Source organism: Lutra lutra, chromosome 8, assembly GCF_902655055.1.
Source record: "Lutra lutra chromosome 8, mLutLut1.2, whole genome shotgun sequence".
NCBI lineage: Eukaryota > Metazoa > Chordata > Mammalia > Carnivora > Mustelidae > Lutra > Lutra lutra.
Window position 1 is genome coordinate 68,645,536 of NC_062285.1, and position 22,855 is coordinate 68,668,390.

Here is a 22,855-nt window from a genome sequence, read left to right on the forward strand (position 1 = left end):
TAAAACTCAGTAAATTTACCTATTATATTATATTAATATGTATTAATATGTACAATATTAATATACATAATTATATTAAATCACATATTATATCTACCTACCTATCTGTCTGTATATAAAAAAAACATATAAATGGAGAAGAGAACAGAACAGAAACTAGAAACTTAGGTGAACTGAAGCATTTAGAACTTAGGGGAAGAACATTAGCCAGAATTATCATTTTTAGAAGCTAGTTAGGACATGTCACTTTTCAATTCAAACCCTCCAAAAGGTTATCTACACTCTATACTCATGATGGAATTGACAGTCCTTCAGGGGCCCCTGATTCCCTCCTCCCTTTTTGCATTCTCTTCCTTACTCATTCTGCACCAGCCCCCCTGGCCATCTTGCTTTTCCTTGAACACCCCAAGCATATTCTTGTCTGAGATTTTGTTTTTGCCTTTTCTCCAACCTTGAATGCTTTCGTGCCAAACTCAGTGTGGTTCTTTTTCTCACATTATTTAGATTTCTACTAAATTGTCACTTACTGAGAAGCCTTTTCAATAATAACTTTCTTTTTCTATGTAAGCATACTTTCCAGTCATACTGGAAATGGAAAGTCATTCTTTCCATCATACTTTCCAGTAGATGATGAGAACTAGCCTTATAAGCATATTCAAGCTGAAGTATTTATGACTGATGTTTTATAAATGGATTATGTTTCTATTTGCATTTTCAGTAGGTCTTGTGAATCTTAGACTTAAAGACAGAGATAAGGATAATGCCTGAGGTAGGTTTGATGACAATATCTTTAGCACTCATTAACTTATATTAGGTGTGATTGTTGGCATTGCTAAACTGGCCCTTATTCGGGCAAGATCCAGTATTTAATAATGATGTTGACTGATAGTATTATATTACATTTAATACTATTATCTACTATCTAATTCTAATAATAATGCTATAATATACTTCATATTATTATTTTTTTTTAAGATTTTTTTTTTAAGACTTTATTTATTTATTTGACAGACAGAGATCACAAGTAGGCAGAGAGGCAGGCAGAGAGAGAGGAGGAAGCAGGCTCCCCGCCAAGCAGAGAGCCAGATATGGGGCTCGATCCCAGGACCCTGGGACCATGACCTGAATTGAAGGCAGAGGCTTTAACCCACTGAGCCACCCAGGCGCCCCAACTTCATATTATTTAATAGCAATATGTAGTAAGTTTTCTCATTATTTGGCCTGTCAATTGTCTCACCATGATTACTGGCAGTGAGAATATTTAACTTATTTTCTGTAAACATATTACATTTCTCACTTCTTTGTTGATGAGAATTAATATTCTATGTAACCTGATGTGCTCCCAAAAGGTAAATATTTTCCAGAAGGTAAATATTTTCCATAGATTAGTTTTTTCTTTGAATAGTATAGCTTTATTTTTTAATCTCTATATAATATGGTTTGCAATGACTAAATAATATATGTTGTGGATAATTTTAAAAAATTGGTTAATTTAGATCAATGACTGTCCACTCATCATTGAAAGCTTTTATTTTCATTCAGTGACTTACAGCTGCTTTCATTTGGACTCTTAGCAAACAAAGACTATTTTGAAAAAAAGCCTTTGTGCGGGGTTGGGGGAAAAATAATACATTGAGCTTTCGAGTATAATTTTGAAATTATATTTGTGACTTAACCACTGATGTATAAGTTTAGGAATTTTATTAATCTCTTGGAGGTAGATTAGTATTTTTGATTTGTAGGTGGATCCATCCATTAAAAAAAAACCCTGCTTAAAAAAGTTGTATTATTATGTTAAAATTTGACACATTGTTTCTACTAAAATATTGAGTCTAGTTGTTTCATATTGAGTTTGCCTTATTTCCAAAATAGCATAGAGATGTGTTAATAGCCATAAAGAAAGTGGAAGTCATTATTGGAGCACAGAAGCACCATGTTGGATTATTATAAATGGTTGCCATATTAGAATATAGTGCATGACATAACTAAGTCACACCCCAGTCTTTATAGTGGATGCGATTAGTATGAATTAATTAAATATGAAGAAAGTTAGCAATATTAACAGGGAGTACCAGCAATAAACTAGGTAATGCTGACTATAAAATTTCACAGGTAATACATGTTTCCTCATCAGTTTTTTTTACAATGGTCACAATATTGTAAAAGCAAAAAATTGCTCTTACTGGTTTAGTTAGCGTGAATGTGCCTAAATCAGTTAAATGATCACAAAATGGGTACAAGCAACAAAAGGAGGTAAATAATGAGTCTGTCTTACCAAGGAATAGAATGATTAGCTACTGAACACTTGACTGCACTCAGTTACTGTTCTTTGTCATAACTTAGCTGTCAGTAAGTCTGTTTAATGTCTTTTAATCTAAATTATCTATTAATTAGAGATATCATATTTTCAGATCCTTCTTGATCACTTCATAAAACATTTATAGATTACCTTTGTAGACTTCTGAGGGGAAATACTCCACACTCTTGAATGTTTATGAAATTTTTTATGATGAAGCTAATGATCAACTACGGTTGATTTGCTTTATGAGAATATAGAAATGAAAAATTTCACTTACCTTTAATGCCTCCGTCATTAAACCATTGTTTTAAAAATGTTCTTTTATATATGTATGTTTATGTGCATACTACTTAACATGTTAAGATGAGTTGGTATATAAGATGCTTTCGTATTTTATAGTGACTCTTAGAATGAGCATTTGAATTGGCCATGAGTGTAAAGGGGATATGAAATAATTTATGCAAGTAATTATAGTATCTGCAAATCTAGTGGCAAGGGATAAATTTTGAGTATATAGTAATATCCTTTTAACCCCAGGGAAGCAGGGAGGAGAAGAAAAGCATATCTTTATTAAATGCTTAGCATGTTCAAGCATCTGTTCTAAGTGCTTCGCATACATTATCTGCATATACTATCTTATTAAACGCTTTGCATAGATTGTCTCATTTGGTCCTCTCAACAACTTAATAGGTAGGCATTATTTATTATGTCAATTTTATAGATCAAGATACTGAGACATAGAGTCGTTAGTAAGACTTATATTAATCAGTGGTCATTTGTAAGACTTACATTAGGAAGTGATTCAGCCAGAATATAAACATAAGCAGTATAGACAGTCATAGTTCTCACTCTTAAGGAATATGTTATACCGCTTTGCTAAATAAATAAGTAAATGCATGCATGTATACTTGTATGTAAAAGGTCTTTTAAAAAGGATATATCAGAGTTAATACTGGTACCTAGCAAGCAAACAGATAAGCCAACAAACAAAAACAGTTCCTTTATTGCAAAGCAAACTACCTTCTTAATATTTGTGAAATTATTCAAGTACGTAGCATTAATGTAACTTTTATGAATGTAAATAAGTAGCTAGCCACAATATAATACAAAATGTAGATAGAGGAATTGAACAGTAAAAAATGGTCTGAAGAAATAATGAAGTAGTAAGTTTGAAGGAGTTAGAGTATTATGCTCAAGTGTGCAGCTAAAGATGACGTTCTCCTGAATATTAAAAAGAAAAATAAGAGAAATACAGCTGACCCTTGAACAACATGGGGGTTAGAAGTGCCAACCCCCACACAGTTGAAAATCTGTGTATAACTTTTAACTTCCCCCAAAACTTAACGGCTTAATAACCTTCTATTGATGGGAAGCCCTACTGATAACATAATCAATTAGTAGTAGTTTTGTAGATTATATTCATTATGTATTGTGTTCTCACAATAAAGTAGGTTAGAGAAAGGAATATGTTATTAAGCAAATCATAAGAAAGAGAAAACAAATTTATAGTACTATACTGTGTTTATTGAAAAAATCCAAAGCATAGTTTAAACCCGTGTTGTTCAAGAATCAACTGTATTTTTGTATAATAATCAGCTAGAATCTGATGGTAGAGCAATGCTTCCTTGGGTTTTGAGCTGCATTTATTAGTAATAAAATTAGATTTAGGTAGTTAATGGGAATAATCCATAAACTCCCTTTGATGGGCTGGTAACTTTTTTGAACTACCTATGCAAGGCAAAACTCATATTATTGTTATAAGGCCTGTGTGCTATGCTTTCTGCTCTTTTCTTGTCCCCTTTACTTTGTTTTGCTAGATCCTTCAGCTTTAACAACAGCATACTGCCTTCAAGGTCATATTTGGATACTTTTAAAGAGTGGTTGAACTTACACTATACACTAACAACATGGTTTATGTACATTTAAGTACATTTCAAAACTAAGTTCTATCTGTGTATTATTTAGATTATAAAATAATTATTAACTGATTTGGCAAATATTTATTAATCTCTTGGTCATTTTGGGGAAAGCCCAATTATGAATGCGATTGAATAAATTGAAACATTTCTCAACTGCCAGACACTATAAACTAGATTTGGTCTGTGTATGTGTGAAAGCTGTGGAAACACCCCTGGATTTATTACTGGAAATTCTTTTATGACATAATTATAATGACTCATCAACTGGAACACACCACCACAGTAAGAAACAATAAAGTAGTTTGTGTTCAATGTTAACTTTTATTTCTGTCTTTACAGACGAAAATACCTAAAAATATGCATTAAAGGACATGTATTCTATTACCGATTGGGTAAAATGCATAGAAAATGTGAGGCATTGAGATGACTAAAAAAGAGATCAGTAGAAATTTCCAATGAAAGGTGTAGTTGCCAATCTCTGTATGCCAATTTTTCCACTGTGAGTGGTAAATGTGTTGCTCGCTAGGTAACACATAAACACAGACAGAATAAAACAACTGCATAAATGCCATAAATATTTAGGGGCAAAGTATGCAATAACTCTAGAGATAATATATAGAGATGCATACCATATCTTTTGGGTACACATTTTATTGATTTTATTATTTTAATTTCCCTTTTGTTCAGCAGTGATGACATTTGTGTGTTCTCTGTTTGCTAGTATTTCTATCCTTATGTGGATATGCTCAATATCTAGTATCGTTTTCTTGAGGAATGACAACACCGAACAGCTTATAGCATACACAGCTACCTATCAGTATCTATATAGAAGAATTCTAGAATCCCCCGTGTATTTTTCACTGCTGCTTCAGAAGAACAATGATTTATTCCAGATCTTTAGTATTCAGCACTGACTTTCTGCCATGAGACTTAGAGAAAATTTAGGTTTTTAAACCCATGAACATATCTGTAAAGTCCGTTTTGAAATGGGGAAATTATTAAGGATTTTAAATATTAAGGAATTTAAATATATCAAGGCTTTGCCTAAAGTACTTTTTACCTACTTGGAAGCAAAATTGAAAATGATTTTGCACTTTCATGACAATGTTGTAACTGAACTAATGTGAGTTCGCTCTTTGGTGAATCACAGATACACCAAGTGGAGTTGTCCCAGAAAGGAAATTTTATTTGCAGCAAATGAGGAGATCATAGGGAGTAACTTCTAAAGCCGTAACTCTCCAAGCAAGAGCAAGGGTGGATGGGTTCCTTTTATTTAGGGTTCTGGTGAATATTTAGAAAGGGGAACCTTGTCATCATATATAGAAGAGGGCTTAGGGTTGCATATGCACCTTAAGGAAACATGCCTATACATACATTGTATGTTATGTTAGTGAGGCTTGGGCTCCTCCTTGGGGGTATTTCAGCATTATAATGATGGAGAGGTTACTGTCCTTCACTACATGGCTCCATTAGCACATGTGTGAGTCCCTGGTTAAGCTCAAGCTGGTCTGGGTGGTCTGGGCCTCCAGAGCTCTTCACCAGGGCAGTCATTAAAGCTTGAGGAGTAGTTTTGATTTCCATCAGGGGATGCTATGCCTGTTGGGTCTTTTGGGCTTGCACTAAGTAAGAGATAAGCTAGAAAGAATTTAAGGAAAAATGTGGGACAAAGCTCAATGAGTACAAGCAGGTGAACAGTAAAGGTCAGGTCCTGGGTTTAGCTGGTGACGTCATTCTGTAAGCCATCAAGTTTCAGATCTAGAGTAATTTTCTGTCTGTCTCTTCCTATCTCCACTGTACTCCCTGTACACTCCCTGCTGATGTAGGGAGGACGTTAGTGTTTGAAGCTGGCGGGCCAAGAAGGAATTCTTGAGATGTCTTCGGTGCAGAAAGGTGGTTTTATTGAAGCACAGGGACAGGACCTTGGGCAGAAAGAGCTGCACTGGGGTCATGAACAGTGGCCCATTACGTATTTTCAAAATGGGAGGGGATCAGAGATAGCATAAGTCTTTAAGGAATTTTGGAAGCAAGGTTCCCGGACCTTGAGGAGGCTGGCCATTGTTGGAAAAGGTCATTTATTGCTGTCTATTAAAACCTGAGTCATGAGACCCTTTAGATGTATATCAGTGGGTCATATGCTTGGCAAATGACTGCCAACATGTATCTTGGAGGTAGATAAAGGAAGTTTCCAAAGAAATTTGTACATATTAAAGTAGATTTACAGGATCCTGGGGTCCAGCTGAGGTTGCCCTTTGCCCTTAGCAGAGTATTAACATCGAGGCAGCTGAGTCCCTAGAGGAATCTCACTCTGCCTGTTTTAAGGACTTGTCAATGAGGCTGTTAGTAGTAAAGAACTTTAATAATTTTTCTTCTGACTTTGTTCCCGCATCACCTCCATGTGCAGGTATAGTTTACACCAAATCCTGTCACCTTTCTCTGCAAGGTTTTCTACAACTGTAGTTTGGGCCTTAACACTTGGCTTCTTTAATAACAATTAGAGTCTTCTGATCCATCCAGCTTCCAGATTTTTCCTCATCCATTTTGCACACTAGTACCTGAGTAATCTTCTGAATGAAGCAAGGGAGCAAGGTTCTTGTCTCATGGAATCAAAGAATGAATCTCGCGGGCAAAGGAGAGTGAGCAAAACTGATAGTTTTATTAAGCAAGGATACAGGAAAAAGCTCTCAGGAGTGAGAAGGGTCCCCACCGGGTTGCCAGTAAGGGCTTTTCATCTCTGGCCTTTTATTAGGACTTTAGGAAACTTGCTGGTGGTTAAGTCCATGGCCTGGAAACAGACATGATACTTGTACATCATGTGAGAGTTTTTGTTTTTGCAACCTCCATGATCTATAGATACATATTGCTAGGTCTGGTTAATCTTTATAGTGAACTTTTCCTTTGAGGCTTGATTCGTTTTTGTGGTTATTTTTTATTTTCTGTGGTTACAGTGTAATTATTAGAAAAACGTTTTAGCCCTAGCAGCTAAGATAGGGTGGTCTTAATTTTCCTGATCTCTGTCTTTGTTCTGTTTCGATGTCTGCATGCCTCAGATACCTTCAGAGCTAGTTGGAGCCCCCATTCTTTCCCTACCTAAAGTCCTGTCCTTTACCTATTCATGAATGTACCATTGCAGTGGTATCTCTGCATTGCTGTAAGGCTTCCAGTTGCTTCTCATTATCCTAAGGCAACTCTTTTGTGTGTTTGTTTTTGCCCAGCCGACCGGACCTTTCTGGCTCTTCATCTTCAGTTCTGCCCTTTACTTGAGGCCCACTCTTTTCTCATTACATTCTTGCCTGATCTGTTCTCTAGGACTTTGTCAAGGAGGAAAAATAATTCTCCTTCTACGCTTCTAGGTTCTTAGCTGACAACCCTCTGTAATGAAAAAGATTTCTGTAATGAAAAACAAATGAAAATTTTTTTTTTAAGATTTTTTTTTTTTTTATTTGACAGAGAGAGATCACAAGTAGGCAGAGAGGCAGGCAGAGAGAGAGAGGAAGGGAAGCAGGCTCCCTGCTGAGCAGAGAGCCCGATGCGGGGCTCGATCCCAGGACCCCGGGATCATGACCTGAGCCAAAGGCAGAGGCTTAACCCACTGAGCCACCCAGGCGCCCCTGAAAATTTAATAACATGGTATACCTCCTGTAAAATTCCAGAAAAAAACGAGTAACTCTCCAAACCTTATACCATCTCTAGCCAAAGAGAAAAGATGCTGGTGTGTGGGGAATCCGTTATAGGAGGTTTTCAGGCAAAGCATATTGAAGAGGGCATGGTTTATGCAGATTGAAATCTCTGCCTTCTCCACTATGAAGAAATCCTAGAGATTTAGTACCCCCCTACTTCCTAAACAGTGAGGGAGACACCCTTACAAATGGAATTTTTTTTTTTTTAATAAATGTAAATATCGGGGCTCCTGGGTGGCTCAGTGGGTTAAAGCCTCTGCTTTCGGCTCAGGTCATGATCCCAGGGTCATCGGGGCTCTCTGCTCAGCAGGGAGCCTGTTTCCTTCCTCTCTCTGCCTGCCTCTCTGCCTACTTGTGATCTCTGTCAAATAAATTTAAAAAATTTTTTTTAATAAATGTAAATATCTCCTACAAAAGGGGAACTTCTAACCTGGTTTTCTGAGTTTCTCCTGTGTCTGCTGCTTCTCTTAAAATAATCCTTCTGCCAAAGAGGCATATTATGGGGTAGCCAATTCTGTTCTCCTTTACCTGGAATTGTAGCTGAACTTAAGGGGCTTACCGCCTGGGGTGCATTAATTTGAACACAATCCAAGGAAGTGTTGAAAGCGAAGAACTTTTTATTACTTTTTACAAGTGAGGAGCTGGAGGCAGCTGTCAAAGCACTGTCTCCCCCTGGGGTGAGTACTGGAAGCTTTTATTTGGTGTATGGTGGGGAGGGGCTTGCATATGTACTACATACACATTAAGGAGTTACACATATTCTATTATTTAGGCACTTTGGTTCAGTTGCACATGCCTAGCATGTCAATGTGCTAATACATGCATCTATGTTCAAAAACTAGCGGAAAAACCCCACCTATAGGAGGAGATCTGAGTTTTATAATGAGCTAAAGGTAGCTACAGGACAACTTTGGGGGGCTTCTGCAGGTCCTCAGCTCCAAAAGGGCTCAAGCTGGCCCAAACTGGCTCACTTCAGGTGAAAGAAACACCTACCAAGGGGCTAAAAGATGAAACCTCTAGGTGATGTGATGTCTGAAGGGGGTGTCTCTTGATTGGAGGGGGGGGCCCACATGGGGGCTGACTATCTGAGTCAGGAGGTAGAAGAATTAACCTGAAGCAGAACAAAGAGATAAAAGTTTATTGACTACATTGTTAGGGAGCAGTGGCCAGATAGAGGAGAGGTCGACTGCAATGAGGCAGTGGGGCTGTTTTTAAAAGGGGGAATGAGGAGGTATAGTGACATACAGAATTCTGCCTTTTTTGGCAACTGTGCCTGGTTGTAAGCCCACTGGTCATTTATGGCCTGTGGTTGTTTGGATGTGGGTCTGAGACCTGATGGGCCTGTCTGTTCAGCCTGGTGGTATCTGAGGGCCTTTTCCACATTCCATTGCTCCAGTCTGTTTGCCTGAAAGTGGCCTCTACAAGCTAGGTGTCTTTTTGGTGGAAATGGCTGGTTTTTGCAAAACAAAACACATTCCTCCCTGCTTTTGTCCTTTTCCCCACTTCCATCTCCTCATAGCTTCAAGTCCTCAGATCTGAGTAACTTCTCTTTCGCACCCTAGTTAACAGAATGCCCAACTCTCTTCTGTCCATGATCGGTTCTTACGTAGCTCTCAAGGCTTGCCAGCTTTGGGAAATGTTACCCTGACTCTCCTAGTCTCCAGTGTGGACTTTGTTTCCTTCATGAGACTTAGAGCACTCTCCCCTTTTATTTATTTTAAATGGGATACACAGTTTTTACTTCTGTGGCTTGTTAGACATTTAAAAATTTTATTTATTAAAAACTTTAAACATTTTATTTGCCTTCATTTCTGTCCATCCTTCTTAGGGCTTCTCCTGGACCGGTTCACTGTTCAATTTAGGGAGATCTCTCACCTTCTCCTTTAGGGGATTCAAATCATATACAGACTAAACTAGAGGGTATGTCTCTTTCTGGAATACTAACATATTTTCTTGACTCCTGTATCCAGATGATGTTGGAACTCTTCTTTTATTGGCCTGTGAGATTGCATTATATTTATATTTAAATTCTTAGGGAGCATATTAATCTAGAATTGGAACATCTGGGTTAGTCTTGACTCTGCTACTTACTGACTGCTTAAAACATGAAAAGATCAACCTCCTATATGTTAGGAGTTTCTTTATATGTGAAGCAGAGATTAACAACCGACCTTGCATTTTGCAAGGCTATTCTGAATCCTGAAAATAAGTAAAAGATTGTACTTGAAAATAAGATTCATCTAGCTGTATATCCATGAACTTTATAATCTAATATATTTAACCTATTTTTAGGTGCTTAATATATGCTAATATTAACTAATGCAGTAACTCATTCATCCTCAAAACAACTCTGTAAGGGGGACTAGTATATGTTAGAAACAGGAGTTTAATTAATTGCCCAGTCCCAGGTAATCAGTAGCAATCATGGAATAGACCCCTGGTGGTGTGGCTTGGGACTCCCCGCTCCAACCCCCCGCTCATACCCACATCTCACAACTTCTCTTATGTAGCTAGTTCTGGTATTGGCTAACCACAGCTGCTCTGTGCTTTCAGTCTGCCTCCTCAGCCCCAAGTTTACTAGGTTCAGAAGCATCTAAAATCAAGCCAGTTGTGAATTCAAATCCTGCAACGTTTCTCCAAGTTTGTTGTAATTTCAAAAAGAAAAGCAGTGTCTTGCTTACTTGCAATAACAGACCTGCCATGATAAAAAGGACAAAGGGCTTTGCATACTTGGAGGAAAATCACATGCTTAAATGAATGCATATGGAGCTTTTTTCTTTTTTAATTAATTTTTTTATTTTTTCAGCATAACAGTATTCATTATTTTTGCGCCACACCCAGTGCTCCATGCAATCTGTGCCCTCTACAATACCCACCACCTGGTGCCCCCAACCTCCCACCCCCCACCCCTTCAAAATTCTCAGATCGTTTTTCAGAGTCCATAGTCTCTCATGGTTCACCTCCCCTTCCAATTTCCCTCAACTCCCTTCTCCTCTCCATCTCCCCTTGTCCTCCATGCTATTTGTTATGCTCCACAAATAAGTGAAACCATATGATAATTGACTCTCTCTGCTTGACTTATTTCACTCAGCATAATCTCTTCCAGTCCCGTCCATGTTGCTACAAAACTTGGGTATTCATCCTTTCTTTTTTCTTTTTTTTTTTTTTACAGCTCTATAAACATATATTTTTATCCCCAGGGGTACAGGTCTGCGAATCGCCAGGTTTACACACTTCACAGCACTCACCATAGCACATACCCTCCCCAATATCCATAACCCCACCCCCCTCTCCCAACCCCCTCCCCCCATCAACCCTCAGTTTGTTTTGTGAGATTAAGAGTCACTTATGGTTTGTCTCCCTCCCAATCCCATCTTGTTTCATTTACTCTTCTCCTACCCCCTCAGCCCCCCATGTTGCATCTCCTCTTCCTCATATCAGGGAGATCATATGATAGTTGTCTTTCTCCAATTGACGTATTTCGCTAAGCATGATACCCTCTAGTATATGGAGCTTATTTTATTCACTATTGGAGGTTAGAGAATTTGGTATTTCAGCAATGAAACCAATGCAAATATGATGTACAAAATATGTAGTAGTGTAAAGACAGTCTGAGAACTTATGAGCTTTAATCCTCTTATCTATTTTAGGACTTTCTGGGACAAGTGTTTTGTACATTGGGGGAGATTGTTGGTTCTCAGGGAAGTCGCCTGGAAAAGCCAATAGTGTAAGTATTTTTTAATCCAGACAAAGAAATGTTAACTCTTTGGTTTTCATTTTGGTAGTTTGGAATTGATGAATATGTGGTTGGAGACCAAAAGTGGGTTTAAAAATCTTATTGAGTTTTTTTCTTCTAACAAATAGTGTTGACATGTTTATATTTTAGCCTTCATATGCCATGCTACAAAATGTTCACAAGATGAAATGAGGAGATTCAAAAAAGCAAATGTATAGTTTTCCTTTTGGATGTAGTATTAATTCTAGGGTTTTAAGAATTAAATGTTTTGAAAAAGAGACTTTCCTCCTTTGGGCCAGGGACTATATGGAGTGCCATTCTTTATAGCATATGCTCAATAAATGCATTTTTAGTGATTGAGATTTTAATGATTTTTACTACAAAGTTGGCATGTAAAAAAAGAAAGTAAGTGTATAAATGTTAAGAGAAGGCTCTATCACAGAATTATGTATTCTCCCTTCACTTTCAATCACTGGGATCATGTTTCATTTTCTCTGGTTCCAAATAAGACAGAAAATGAATTCCAGATATTTTTTCCTAAATCTTCCCACTCACTGTCCTTCCTCCCCTCACCCCATCTCATTTATTTGAATTCAATTAACTGTTCATAAAAATCAAATGATCTAGGAAGAATACTGAGAAAACTGCAGAGCTAACCACAATATCAAAAGGCTTGGGGAATTTTGAAGTGTATATCTTCAACATTTCTTTTAAGAATCTCAGACTCATAAAATAAATGTGTCAAAACCCTCCAAGTCTATTCACCTCTGACATTCAAATACTTGAATTGTCCAAGGCATCGCTCTCACATTATCTGTATAAAATTGAACTTTACGCTTTAGAGTGTTCTTCTTAGGCTAATAAGAAGTCTGTGAATTCTCACTTCTTTTATTTAACTTGATTTAACTTGATTTATTAACCATTTTGAAGACTTTGCATATCAGTGCCTTTTAACATTTCTTTCATGTATAATTTGTTTTCATATCATTGCAGAATTTGTAAGCTTATGTTTCAGATATGTTTATGCTCACTTGAAACATGTCTTGAAAGTCTTGAAACATGTTAAAAAGTTGGCATTATTTTGGTTGGAGTATGTGGTAAGTTGAATATAGTGTGAGATGTGGTGGTTGTTCAGCTGATTCAACAATTCTCACTTAGGCAAGACCAACAAAAGCACACTCAGGGTGAGGGGTGACGATGGAAACATTTGGAGTATTTGCTGGCAGTTGATTTATGATCATCTCACATAACCAGGAAAGATGAGATGCCCTTTAGGTTTTTCCTCACTCCTGCTGAGGATGGGGTGGCATAATTGAGGCAAAGCCTTGGAAACCTGTTTAGGCTACATGAAGCTATTCTAACTACCCACTTTGCTTGATCTATAGGGTCTTTGTAATTTAAGCAAGTTTATTGAAAGTGTTGCTATTATATCTGTCTGACTGACAAAGGTAGAATGCATTCAGTCTTTTAAATTATATGTAACTAATGTTTTCCTCAACCTTTGACCTACTGGGCAATCCTCTCCGGCAAATAAATATTAAGAAAAGGGTTAAAAGGTAGGCTTACTGTTTGAGCAGTGAGAGGGTTTTTTGTTGTTGTTGTTGTTGTTGTTTTAATTTTAAAGTAAATTTAACTAGGTAGTGTGTTAGTATTAAATGGGAAATGACATGTAGAGCTTGAATGTAGAAAAGAGATTGGCTACAAAAGAAAGAAGAAAGAAACAAAGAATAAAACTATAAGAACTGCAGTGTGGTAGCATATTACATGAGGGAAACCCAATTAGATACTTGAGATGAAGAGAAAAAAGGAAAGAGATGAGAGAGGGAAATCAAATAGGCAAGAGAAATAAAAAATAGCGGAGTAAAATTAAATATAACAAGCTTGCTAGTAGGATGATATTTTTTTTTAAAGATTTTTATTTATTTATTTGATAGAGAGAGATCACAAGTAGACAGAGAGGCTGGCAGAGAGAGAGAGAGGGAAGCAGGCTCCCTGCTGAGCAGAGAGCCCGACGCAGGACTCGATCCCAGGACCCTGAGATCATGACCTGAGCCGAAGGCAGCGGCTTAACCCACTGAGCCACCCAGGTGCCCCTAGAATGATATTTTTGATTTGTTTATTTAAGCATCCAAAATATACTCATGTGCTCTCAAGTGAGCATCCATCCCAGGTGAACAATGGGGGAAAAAATACATATTTTGTTGTAACCCACCCACCGTCTTGTTTGAGAAAATATTATCTTTTATTAAAAACACTAACTATGAGAGAGTCAAGTGTCTAGAGAAGGGAGAACATGTAGATGAAAGAACAGAGTCCATTGGGCTAAGAATGCTGTCTTGGGCTCTTGGAAGTTCAAGTGCTCAGAGAGAGGATACATCTTCTATTCAAAAGGCCTTTTACTCCCCTACCTAAACCTCAAATGAAAAGCAAATGAAACTCATTTATCGTTTTTGTTTAGAAGTGTAGTTTGGTGGAGGAAGAGAGTGAAATGTTTGCATTGAAGTTTTATCTGCCCATGATGTCGGAGTTGCCTTTCAAACCAGCTGGTTCACTAGATAGATACTTTCAGATTCCACGCTCATCCCTGTTCACTGACACTTTTTCCATGTACTTGATTTTTCAAACCAATCTAATGGACAGATGGTGGGGAGAGTTGGGGAGGTTGGAAGGGATACTTCAGTGGAGGAAAGAATGGTTTTGGAAGAAAGGACAGAGCCAGGGAGAATATCAGAAATGATACAAGGTCAGGGAAGTGTTTTCTCACAGGAAACTTGATGACAAAAATAACTTCTAAAGGAAGATACCATGTTTTGTCACATAATATGTAAATATAGTGGATTATTTTTGTTTTGTTTTTAATATAGTGGAATATATTAAAGGATGGCAGAAACAATGAACTTCACGTTGGGAAATAATATGCGTTTAACAGCTAGCTCTTAAAACTATTCCTCAGTCCCCTCTGCCTCCTCCTGCCCCACCCCATCCCCCACTCCCACCTGGTAAACCTACCCTGGTCAGGGCTTAGCTATCTAGTTAAAGATAACATTATAAGTTGGTCACTAAACATCGCACTGTTTTCGACGGTTGGTTCCTCATGGTTGGAGACAGAATTTGTACACTCTCCTATTGCAGCCATTACTTTAGCCAATCTTCTTAAGGAGCTGGAGGATTTTTCCTATCTGGATGGGTATAGGCTTTGGAATTGGAGCACAGGACACCTCCTGAGGCAGATAATCCATCTGCAATTAACAAAATTGACTCATCCTGAATCTTAAAAGTCTCCCTGTGTCCCAAATGTTATTTATCTTAAATAGCATTATCCGAGTGATTTAGGGCTTATTTACCAATTTGTTTTAGATTAGAGATTTATTTTCCAATAGTTTTCCATTTAAATTTTAAGTTATTCAAAAGATTCCATTGTTTTCTTCCCTTAAAAAAGACCGAATTTAAATTATGTTCTGTTAAGGTAGTAAGAATAATTTTTTCTAGCTTTTTTTTTTTAAGATTTTATTTATTTGACAGAGATCACAAGTAGGCAGAAAGGCAGGCAGAGAGAGAGAGAGGAAGGGAAGCAGGCTCCCTGCTGAGCAGAGAGCCCGATGTGGGGCTCGATCCCAGGACCCTGGGATCATGACCCGAGCTGAAGGCAGAGGCTTTAACCCACTGAGCCACCCAGGCGCCACTTTTTCTAGCCTTTTAATTGCAGTTGTGTCATAATATCTCCTCAGAGTTAGGCTTTTAAAAATGATGCTAACGGTAAAATTTGGAAATTTAAAGCAGATATACTAGAGCTTTAAATTATTTATTACTAACCAAGCCTTTGAAGGCTAAGTAATATGTATTACAAAGGAAAAATGGATTTCTAGTACATAGCCTCATGAGCTATAAAATAAGGAATTTGAATTTAAAACCAAGTCCTTTTATTTTCTGTGCTTCAGTTATTATCACTTAAAAATAGATTTTATTTTATTATGAGAATAAAAATTATTTTTTAATATTTCATAGGAACTTAGGTGACTTTTTTTTTGGAACCGATGTTCAAGAATCTTTAATTTATTTTTTAATAGAAGCTTAAGATTTTCACAATTTCCAGCAGTCTGTTCTGTCAAATTCAAGTTCTGAGCAAATTTGGATTCCGATTTTGAGCAACCACATTTTTCATATCTAATTCCATCCAACATTTTGGTCTTTTCCCTGAACCCTCCTAAAATGAGTCTTGTGCTACTTAATTTGTCTGCAACATTTACTGTGTCTTCCTATGACTCATCGGCTCCTCTCTTTAGATCGTCCCATTATTATTTACCATTATACCCACACAGCAGTGTGTTTTCTCATGCTGGGAGATTGTATCCAATTTTCTGCGTGATGCTGTCAGAGAGTCTTACTTCTTCTATCTTTAGGGAGCTTAGTGATGGATTCAGTAAAGCCTTCCAAAATGCTAGAATCAGCACCAGTTTAAGAAAGATTGCCATTCTTTCCTCTGGGAGGAAAGCATTTATTATGTTCATCAAGTAATAGACCTGTTTGTTCCTGTATTGCACATCCAGGCATGACTGGTTCTATATAAAAGGATGGGGTGAGGAGGCAGGGACTGGTTGTGATTAGAAGGAAGATTCTTACCCCAGGGCGGGGGCGGGGGGGACCACCATGGGTAACTAAACCGACAACTGTATTGGCTGAGGGAAAAGATTATGTTCTTTGTGGCGTGGGTATAACAGCTTGTGATTTAGGCAATTAGTGGATAGAGGATAAAGGGAGAGACCCCAGAGAGATTAGTGAACAGTACAGTGAAAAGAGTACAGGGACCAGGACTCAAGAGGCAGGTGAGAAATGGAAGACCAGCTTGCAGTTGGACTGATGGACCACCAGGATTCCAGCTCTGACATAGGGTTCAAAGACACTTGCATAGTGGGTGCTGAATTCCATCAAGAGAAATGTGGGGAGAAGAACAGAGCAGAAAGGAATCTGGGGAGTAAGGCAGAAGCAGCCAAGGGCTTGTATGGGACTTGAGGCAGAGCCTTGAAGGTTTGCCTTAAAGATCTGATTCAAATGTGGCCTGATTCTGAAAGCTGTGCTCTGGCCTTGGGTGCATGTAGATCAAGTCAGTGAGAGAAGGACAGGGAGGAAGAAGAATAGGAAAATGCTTAGTCTTGAAGGTGAGAAACATAAACTTAGAATTAAACAGAGCATGTCTTAACCATGCAACTTTTTGTATATGAAAATATAGTAAACTTTGGGGAAATTTTGACCTTCAAAGTCATCTCGACTTTATTAACTTTCTTGCAAATTAGATTGATGTTGTTATACTCCCTGATTATTTTACTGGAAAGTCCACTGGGTGGGAATCAGAATATGATGTTTTTAGTACCATCTCTGCTGCTAACTTGCTGGGTAACATGACAAAATTTGTACATCTGTATTATATTTTTCTATCTGTAGTATGAAGAACTTGGTCTAGAGATGAATAGTCACTGAAACAGAGCAGACAGTACATGGGCTTTGAGGGCAGTCAAATCTGGAATCATAGTTTATTGGGGATATAATTTGAGCAAATGGCTTAAATTCCTGAGCTCTAGTTTTCCTCATCTGAAATATAAGTAATATACTTTTAAGAGAGTTATTGTAAGAAATAGAAATACCTTATACAGTATTTTTGTCATGGAGGACACCGGAATTTAATAAACACCCAAACTGTGGTTATTATTGTTGTTATTAAATAAAGCCAGTGTCTTTTAGGAAAGACTTCTTTTTTTTTTTTTTTTTTAAGATTTTATTTGTTTATTTGCCAGAGAGAGAGAGAGAGAGAGCAAGTGAGCACAAGCAGGCTGAGTGGCAGCAGAGGCAGAGGGAGAAGCAGGCTCCCCACCGAGCAAGGAGCCTGATGTGGGACTTGATCCCAGGACGCTGGGATCATGACCTGAGCCGAAGGCAGCTGCTTAACCAACTGAGCCACCCAGGCGTCCCTAGGAAAGACTTCTTAAATTGAATCACTGAATAATCTCTCCCATCTCTCTCTCTCACTCCCTCTCTTTTTTCCTTCCTTTCCTTTCTTCCTTCCTATTTTCTGTCTTTTTGCTGTGAATTTATTTTCCTTATAGAAGCATTTAGCTAGGAATTTAGCAAGATCAGATAAAGGACAATTTGACCCAAACTTGATTACATTTAGATAAATTGTTAAATGTCATCCTAATATAAATATTAAAAATTATTTTGTCTATTCTCTGTATAGAGCTGAAAAGTCAAATTGTGGGAGGGTTAAATTTCTGCTTTATGTTAGTTTGGGTTTTATAGGATAGTGTTATTTTGCTGGAAATGTTCTGACTTTTTAGAGCATTGCCCATGTTCATATGTAATTGCAAAATGTAATCTAGAGTACAATATCAATTAAACATAATTTTTCTCTCATTTACGAAGATTCCACTGATGTGTATACATGTTAGTAATTTTTATATGCTTGCAACACATTAAAAATTGAACCATTGATTGCATCTTAGAGAGATGTTGAGTGCTTCATGGGTTTGGTGTACAGCACTTATCAACCTCTGGGAGAGTTCATATGAAAAATTGTGTGTTTAAAGACCAAAAGTAGAGCAGTTTTAGTACATTTCCTTATATATCTTGATAGATTATGAGTCTCCATATAACAGAAACTTAGTAAATGTTCAGCTGATCCACTTTCTTACATTCATTTGTGGATCTGAGCTCATGCTTTGGAAAAATCTGCAGAGATGTAATTGTTTAGCCCAAAACAGCAGACTGTATATAGCTACAAGTTCTCACAATTCTCTGCTCTACTCAAAAATTCCAGTGTTACGGGGCGCCTAGGTGGCTCAGTGGGTTAAGCCTCTGCCTTCGGCTCAGGTCGTGATCCCAGGGTCCTGGGATCAAGCCCCGCATCGGGCTCTCTGCTCTACAGGGAGCCTGCTTCCACCTCTCTCTCTATCTGTCTGCCTCTCTGCCTACTTGTGATCTCTGTCCAAAAAAAAAAAAAAAATTCCAGGGTTATAGGAAAAGACATATAAAGGAAGAACTAATCTGGATTAATGGGCTTGCAAAGATATGGTGCCAGTCAGGAGAGATATGGCTAAGATAAATACATTTTTTCTCAAAATAGTCCTTAATATCATCATCAGAGATAAGCCCCAGAATGGTTGATCTGTCGTTCTGATTTGAATGTTATATTTCCCTGTTCTTATGATGCTTATTCACAAGTAACTCCTTCAGGCATCCACATTTAAAAAAGAAAAACAAAAGGCAAAATCATTTTATGTCAGTGCTTATTCTGTAGAGTACATTTATTGACTGGATTTGCTTATTTTTCTGTTAGACACAACTTCTGTATAGTAGAGGTCTTAGGGATTCTTTTTTCTTTCTTCTTTTAATTCATTTAGTTCACAAATCTTTACTGAGACTCCATAATGGACCAGAAAAGATTAAAGACTAAAGGATACAATTATGAAAACACAGAATTGTTCCTGTCCTCATGGAGTTAATAATCTATTCATTAAATGAATAATCACATAAATAAATAGAATTGCATATTGACATAAGCCCTTTGGAAATAGAGTACTTAGACAGAATGTATAGGTGCGTGTTAGTATTGGAATTTTAGCATAAATGCAGTGGGAAAGTCACAATTTTTGTTCAGAGAGGTTCTTTCACTTCTGTGTGCAGAATGGTTGTGGGTAGTTAACAGAAAGCTTAGTAAGTAATTACTGTTGAAATAATATAGTTCAGAGAAGACTGGAATTTGGACTAAGAAGATGAGGAGGAGTAAGCTGATTAAAATATGTTTTTAAGATTCATTTCACAGGAATCAGTGATAAGCTAATTGTCTTGATGAAAAAGATTTCAAGGAAGACCTTCAGATTTGTTGCACAACTAACTGAATGAATGGGTTTATCATTTTCTGACAAGGGGAAGATCATCCATTTCTGGGCTTTCCACAAGTGAGCAGTGTTTTCGGAAGAGATGAGTCATTCTATCCTTGTATTGCTAAGTATAAACATTTGCAACAATATTTTTATTTAGGTTTGTCTAACCTCATTGAGTTGGATTGAAAACTGATGGAAAATCTGAACTGAAGGAAGGAAGTGATGAGATATGGTCTGTGTTATTTTGCAGGATGGTATCTAAATTAAATAATATCTACCTTTGTTGAATAAACATTCCTAGTTTCACATAGTTTTAATATCACATTAGTTTCTAAAGGGTTTCCCTTTATATAGACAATGTTTAGAAATTATATTGGATGAAATCTTTCAGAGAAATTACAGGTTCCTCCACAGTGAAATTCATTCTTCCTTTCTTCTTTCTTGGGTATAGCATAATTTGCTGATTCTGGGACTTAAGATGCAGGCTAGGGATATTAGTTCTATAGTTAAGCAAACTAGTAGGTGAAGAAAGATCTATGGGCCAACCTTGGAATAAGCGGCTTGGTAGAGCTCTAACCCTCTGATGAGATGAACGTTTGGAACAAACATTTGGGGATTGTCTCTGCTCTCCGGACGTGCCCTCAGTTAGTTCTTGTCTTCAAAACGATTAAAAGGGAGCAGCGAAACTTTTAAAAAATGATTCCAGTGGCTAACTTGACTGAATTCTATATAATGTGTCAGTCACTAGAATACCTGCTTTATACCTAATGATTTCTTTAATCTTTATAGCACCATTATGAGGCAGATAGTTATTGAAATTATCTCCATTCATCAGAGAACGAAACTGAGACAAGGAGACAAGCATTATATTGCCTTCACAAATGAATATATTTGTGTATGGCTTTGAATGAAATTTAATTTTTAAATTTTATTTCATTTAAAAAAGTATTTACTTAAAAGTCAAGAACATCTCTGGAGGATAAGAAGAGCTTTCAAGAGGTCCATCCTGACCTAGGTCATTTCAAGGATGCAGTTCCTCTGCACTATCTTTTACCCACACAAGTCTGATGCAAGCACAGTTCAAGGTAAAACTTTCTTCCTAAAGTACATAGGGTCATCTCCAGAAAAGTTTGTTTCTTGCTTCCACTTTGAGTCATGAAGACTTAGCTTCTTTGGACTACACTTGGCTTCTGTAGGGTGTGCTCTTACCTCTTCTGTTCCCTGTGATTACTAAAAGGAAAACCGTAGCCTTGGAAGTGAGGAGAAGTATGGCTTTCCTGTGCTAGCCGGTCTCCATTCTAGGGGGAGTGCACCCACTCTCTCTGTGGTCAACGAGGATGAATGACAGCACTCTTCTCCAGGGTAGCATTAAATTATCTAGAACCAACATGGTCTAAATAGGAAGACTTTTGGAAGGAATTTTTAAAATAAATCCGTATCTAGTATTAGAAAGTGGTAAATAAGTACGTGAGATTTTTTTTCCCCTGATCTTCTAGAAAATCATCATTCTGAATTCATAGTTCTGACAAGTAAAGAGCACCATGTACTCATCTTTTCTGGTCATTTCCTCCATTTGGTAATGCAGGATGATGTACTTCCATTTCTAAAAACAATGAGCTTTTCTGCTGCTTTCTTCTCTTTCAAAGTTCAGGGAGGAGAGATTAAACATATTCTTAGTGGTTTTAATGATGTATGTGTGTATGTATGTATGTATGTATTTAAAAAGCCTTTCTGAATAATTAGCCTTGAGTGGCCCATAGTGTCATTTCAGATACAGGCAGATTCTTATAATGCGGAATCTTTCAATACAGGTGCTCTGAAAATAAAGTCTAGTAAGTGAAAAACCTCAAATAATATTTGCAAACTCACTGCCTGCTTGATATCAGTATTGATTAGACCCTCCCAGGTATTATGGAGCTAGATCAATTGAATCTAACCCTTCCTGATTTGAGTTAACTCTGATGAAAGACTCTAAACATGGAAGACAATTTAGTTAACTGACATTTTCAAATACATCTAGATTCCAACATATATCTTTAGTTATTTTCATGGGACGTATCCATTTCTTAGTATAAACATACCACTTCTAGCTAACTGAATTGTTAGCTTCCCCCACCATTTTATTAAAGTTTCTTACCCTCTTCCTTTCATACTATTTTTGTTTGTTTTAAGTTCCCTATTGTCCTTTCTTAAGCGGGTCCACTTAAAAAATAATCAAAGGAATACACAGTAGATGTTCCTGCTTGTTCTTATTAATTCTTCTGTTTACCACAACATACGTGGGTTCCACAACATGCGGGAGCAAAGCACCTGAACAGCCCATCTAAAATTCAATCAAGATGCTGAATGCTTTTCCTCCATCCTTTCTTATTTTAACAATTATAAAAGGACTTAGAAAGAAACCATTATATCCTCTGTATTGTAGAGACCTGTTGTTGTGCCTTGCAAATAGTAAGATTCAGTAAATGTTTATTGAACTGAATTTTCCAGAATAATAGTCACATTTATAATTTTTTCTTTTTTGTTAAGTACACTAAATATCTCTCCTGCACATTATAACTTTGCATGTCAGGGCTTGGAACAGAATTTTTAGGTTATAATAATGTTTGCTACATACATATTTGACTACATTACAAATGCAAAATGTGCTTTCAGTAACATAAGCAACCTAATATTTCTGTAGATAGATGGATAGATCTAGTTTATCACAGCCCAGGTAAAGCAATTGCTTAAAATATTTTTGACATATGTGGTATTTAAGTGCTAGGATCACATCATTCTTATCAATAATTACTTTTTAAAAGATCTTAGTCTCTAGACATTATGAACAGTTTACTTTGTTTTTATTACTGAAAAACTGAACTGTATATCATACTATTGATTGTGTACTCATGATTCTCTACCATGATAATGATTGTCTTGCTTTTCTTTTAATGTCAACATTTGCATTCTGAGTATAAAACGAGATCACATTTACTTTAATTATAATGTTAACAAATTACAGGGGAGCAGATGGATTTCTTGAGCACACTGTTCAGATGTTAAAAGTTTCAGTGGCAGTTTTCTGGCATTTGACATATTTTAATGGTGAAAGTAGTAAGTTTTGTGATAATTGATCTAGTAAAATCTTAGAAATGACATCTTGAGAAATACTTTAGAGACAAAGCATATTGCATGGAAAGATAAATGCATGAGATTTAATTAAATGAATCATTAGTTTTGAAAAACTACCTGCATGGATCTTTTGTTTTTGCCTTTGGAAATGACATAATTTCCTCATGTAATTAGATTTCAAAAGAAAACTAATAAGCTAAAATTATGTTTCTTTCTACTTGAACATTTGTGTTAAA

General features: G+C 36.9%; 1 protein-coding gene across 2 annotated transcripts in view; it reads left to right on the forward strand.

Annotated features, from left to right (window-relative positions):
- CPNE8 (copine 8) overlaps window positions 1-22,855 on the forward strand; it is a 205,200-nt gene that overhangs the window by 70,728 nt on the left and 111,617 nt on the right. For both annotated transcript variants that reach the window (XM_047742512.1, XM_047742511.1), the window contains exon 6: window positions 11,546-11,622. In XM_047742512.1, coding sequence (XP_047598468.1) covers window positions 11,546-11,622 — 77 coding nt within the window. The remainder of the gene's footprint in view (window positions 1-11,545; window positions 11,623-22,855) is intronic.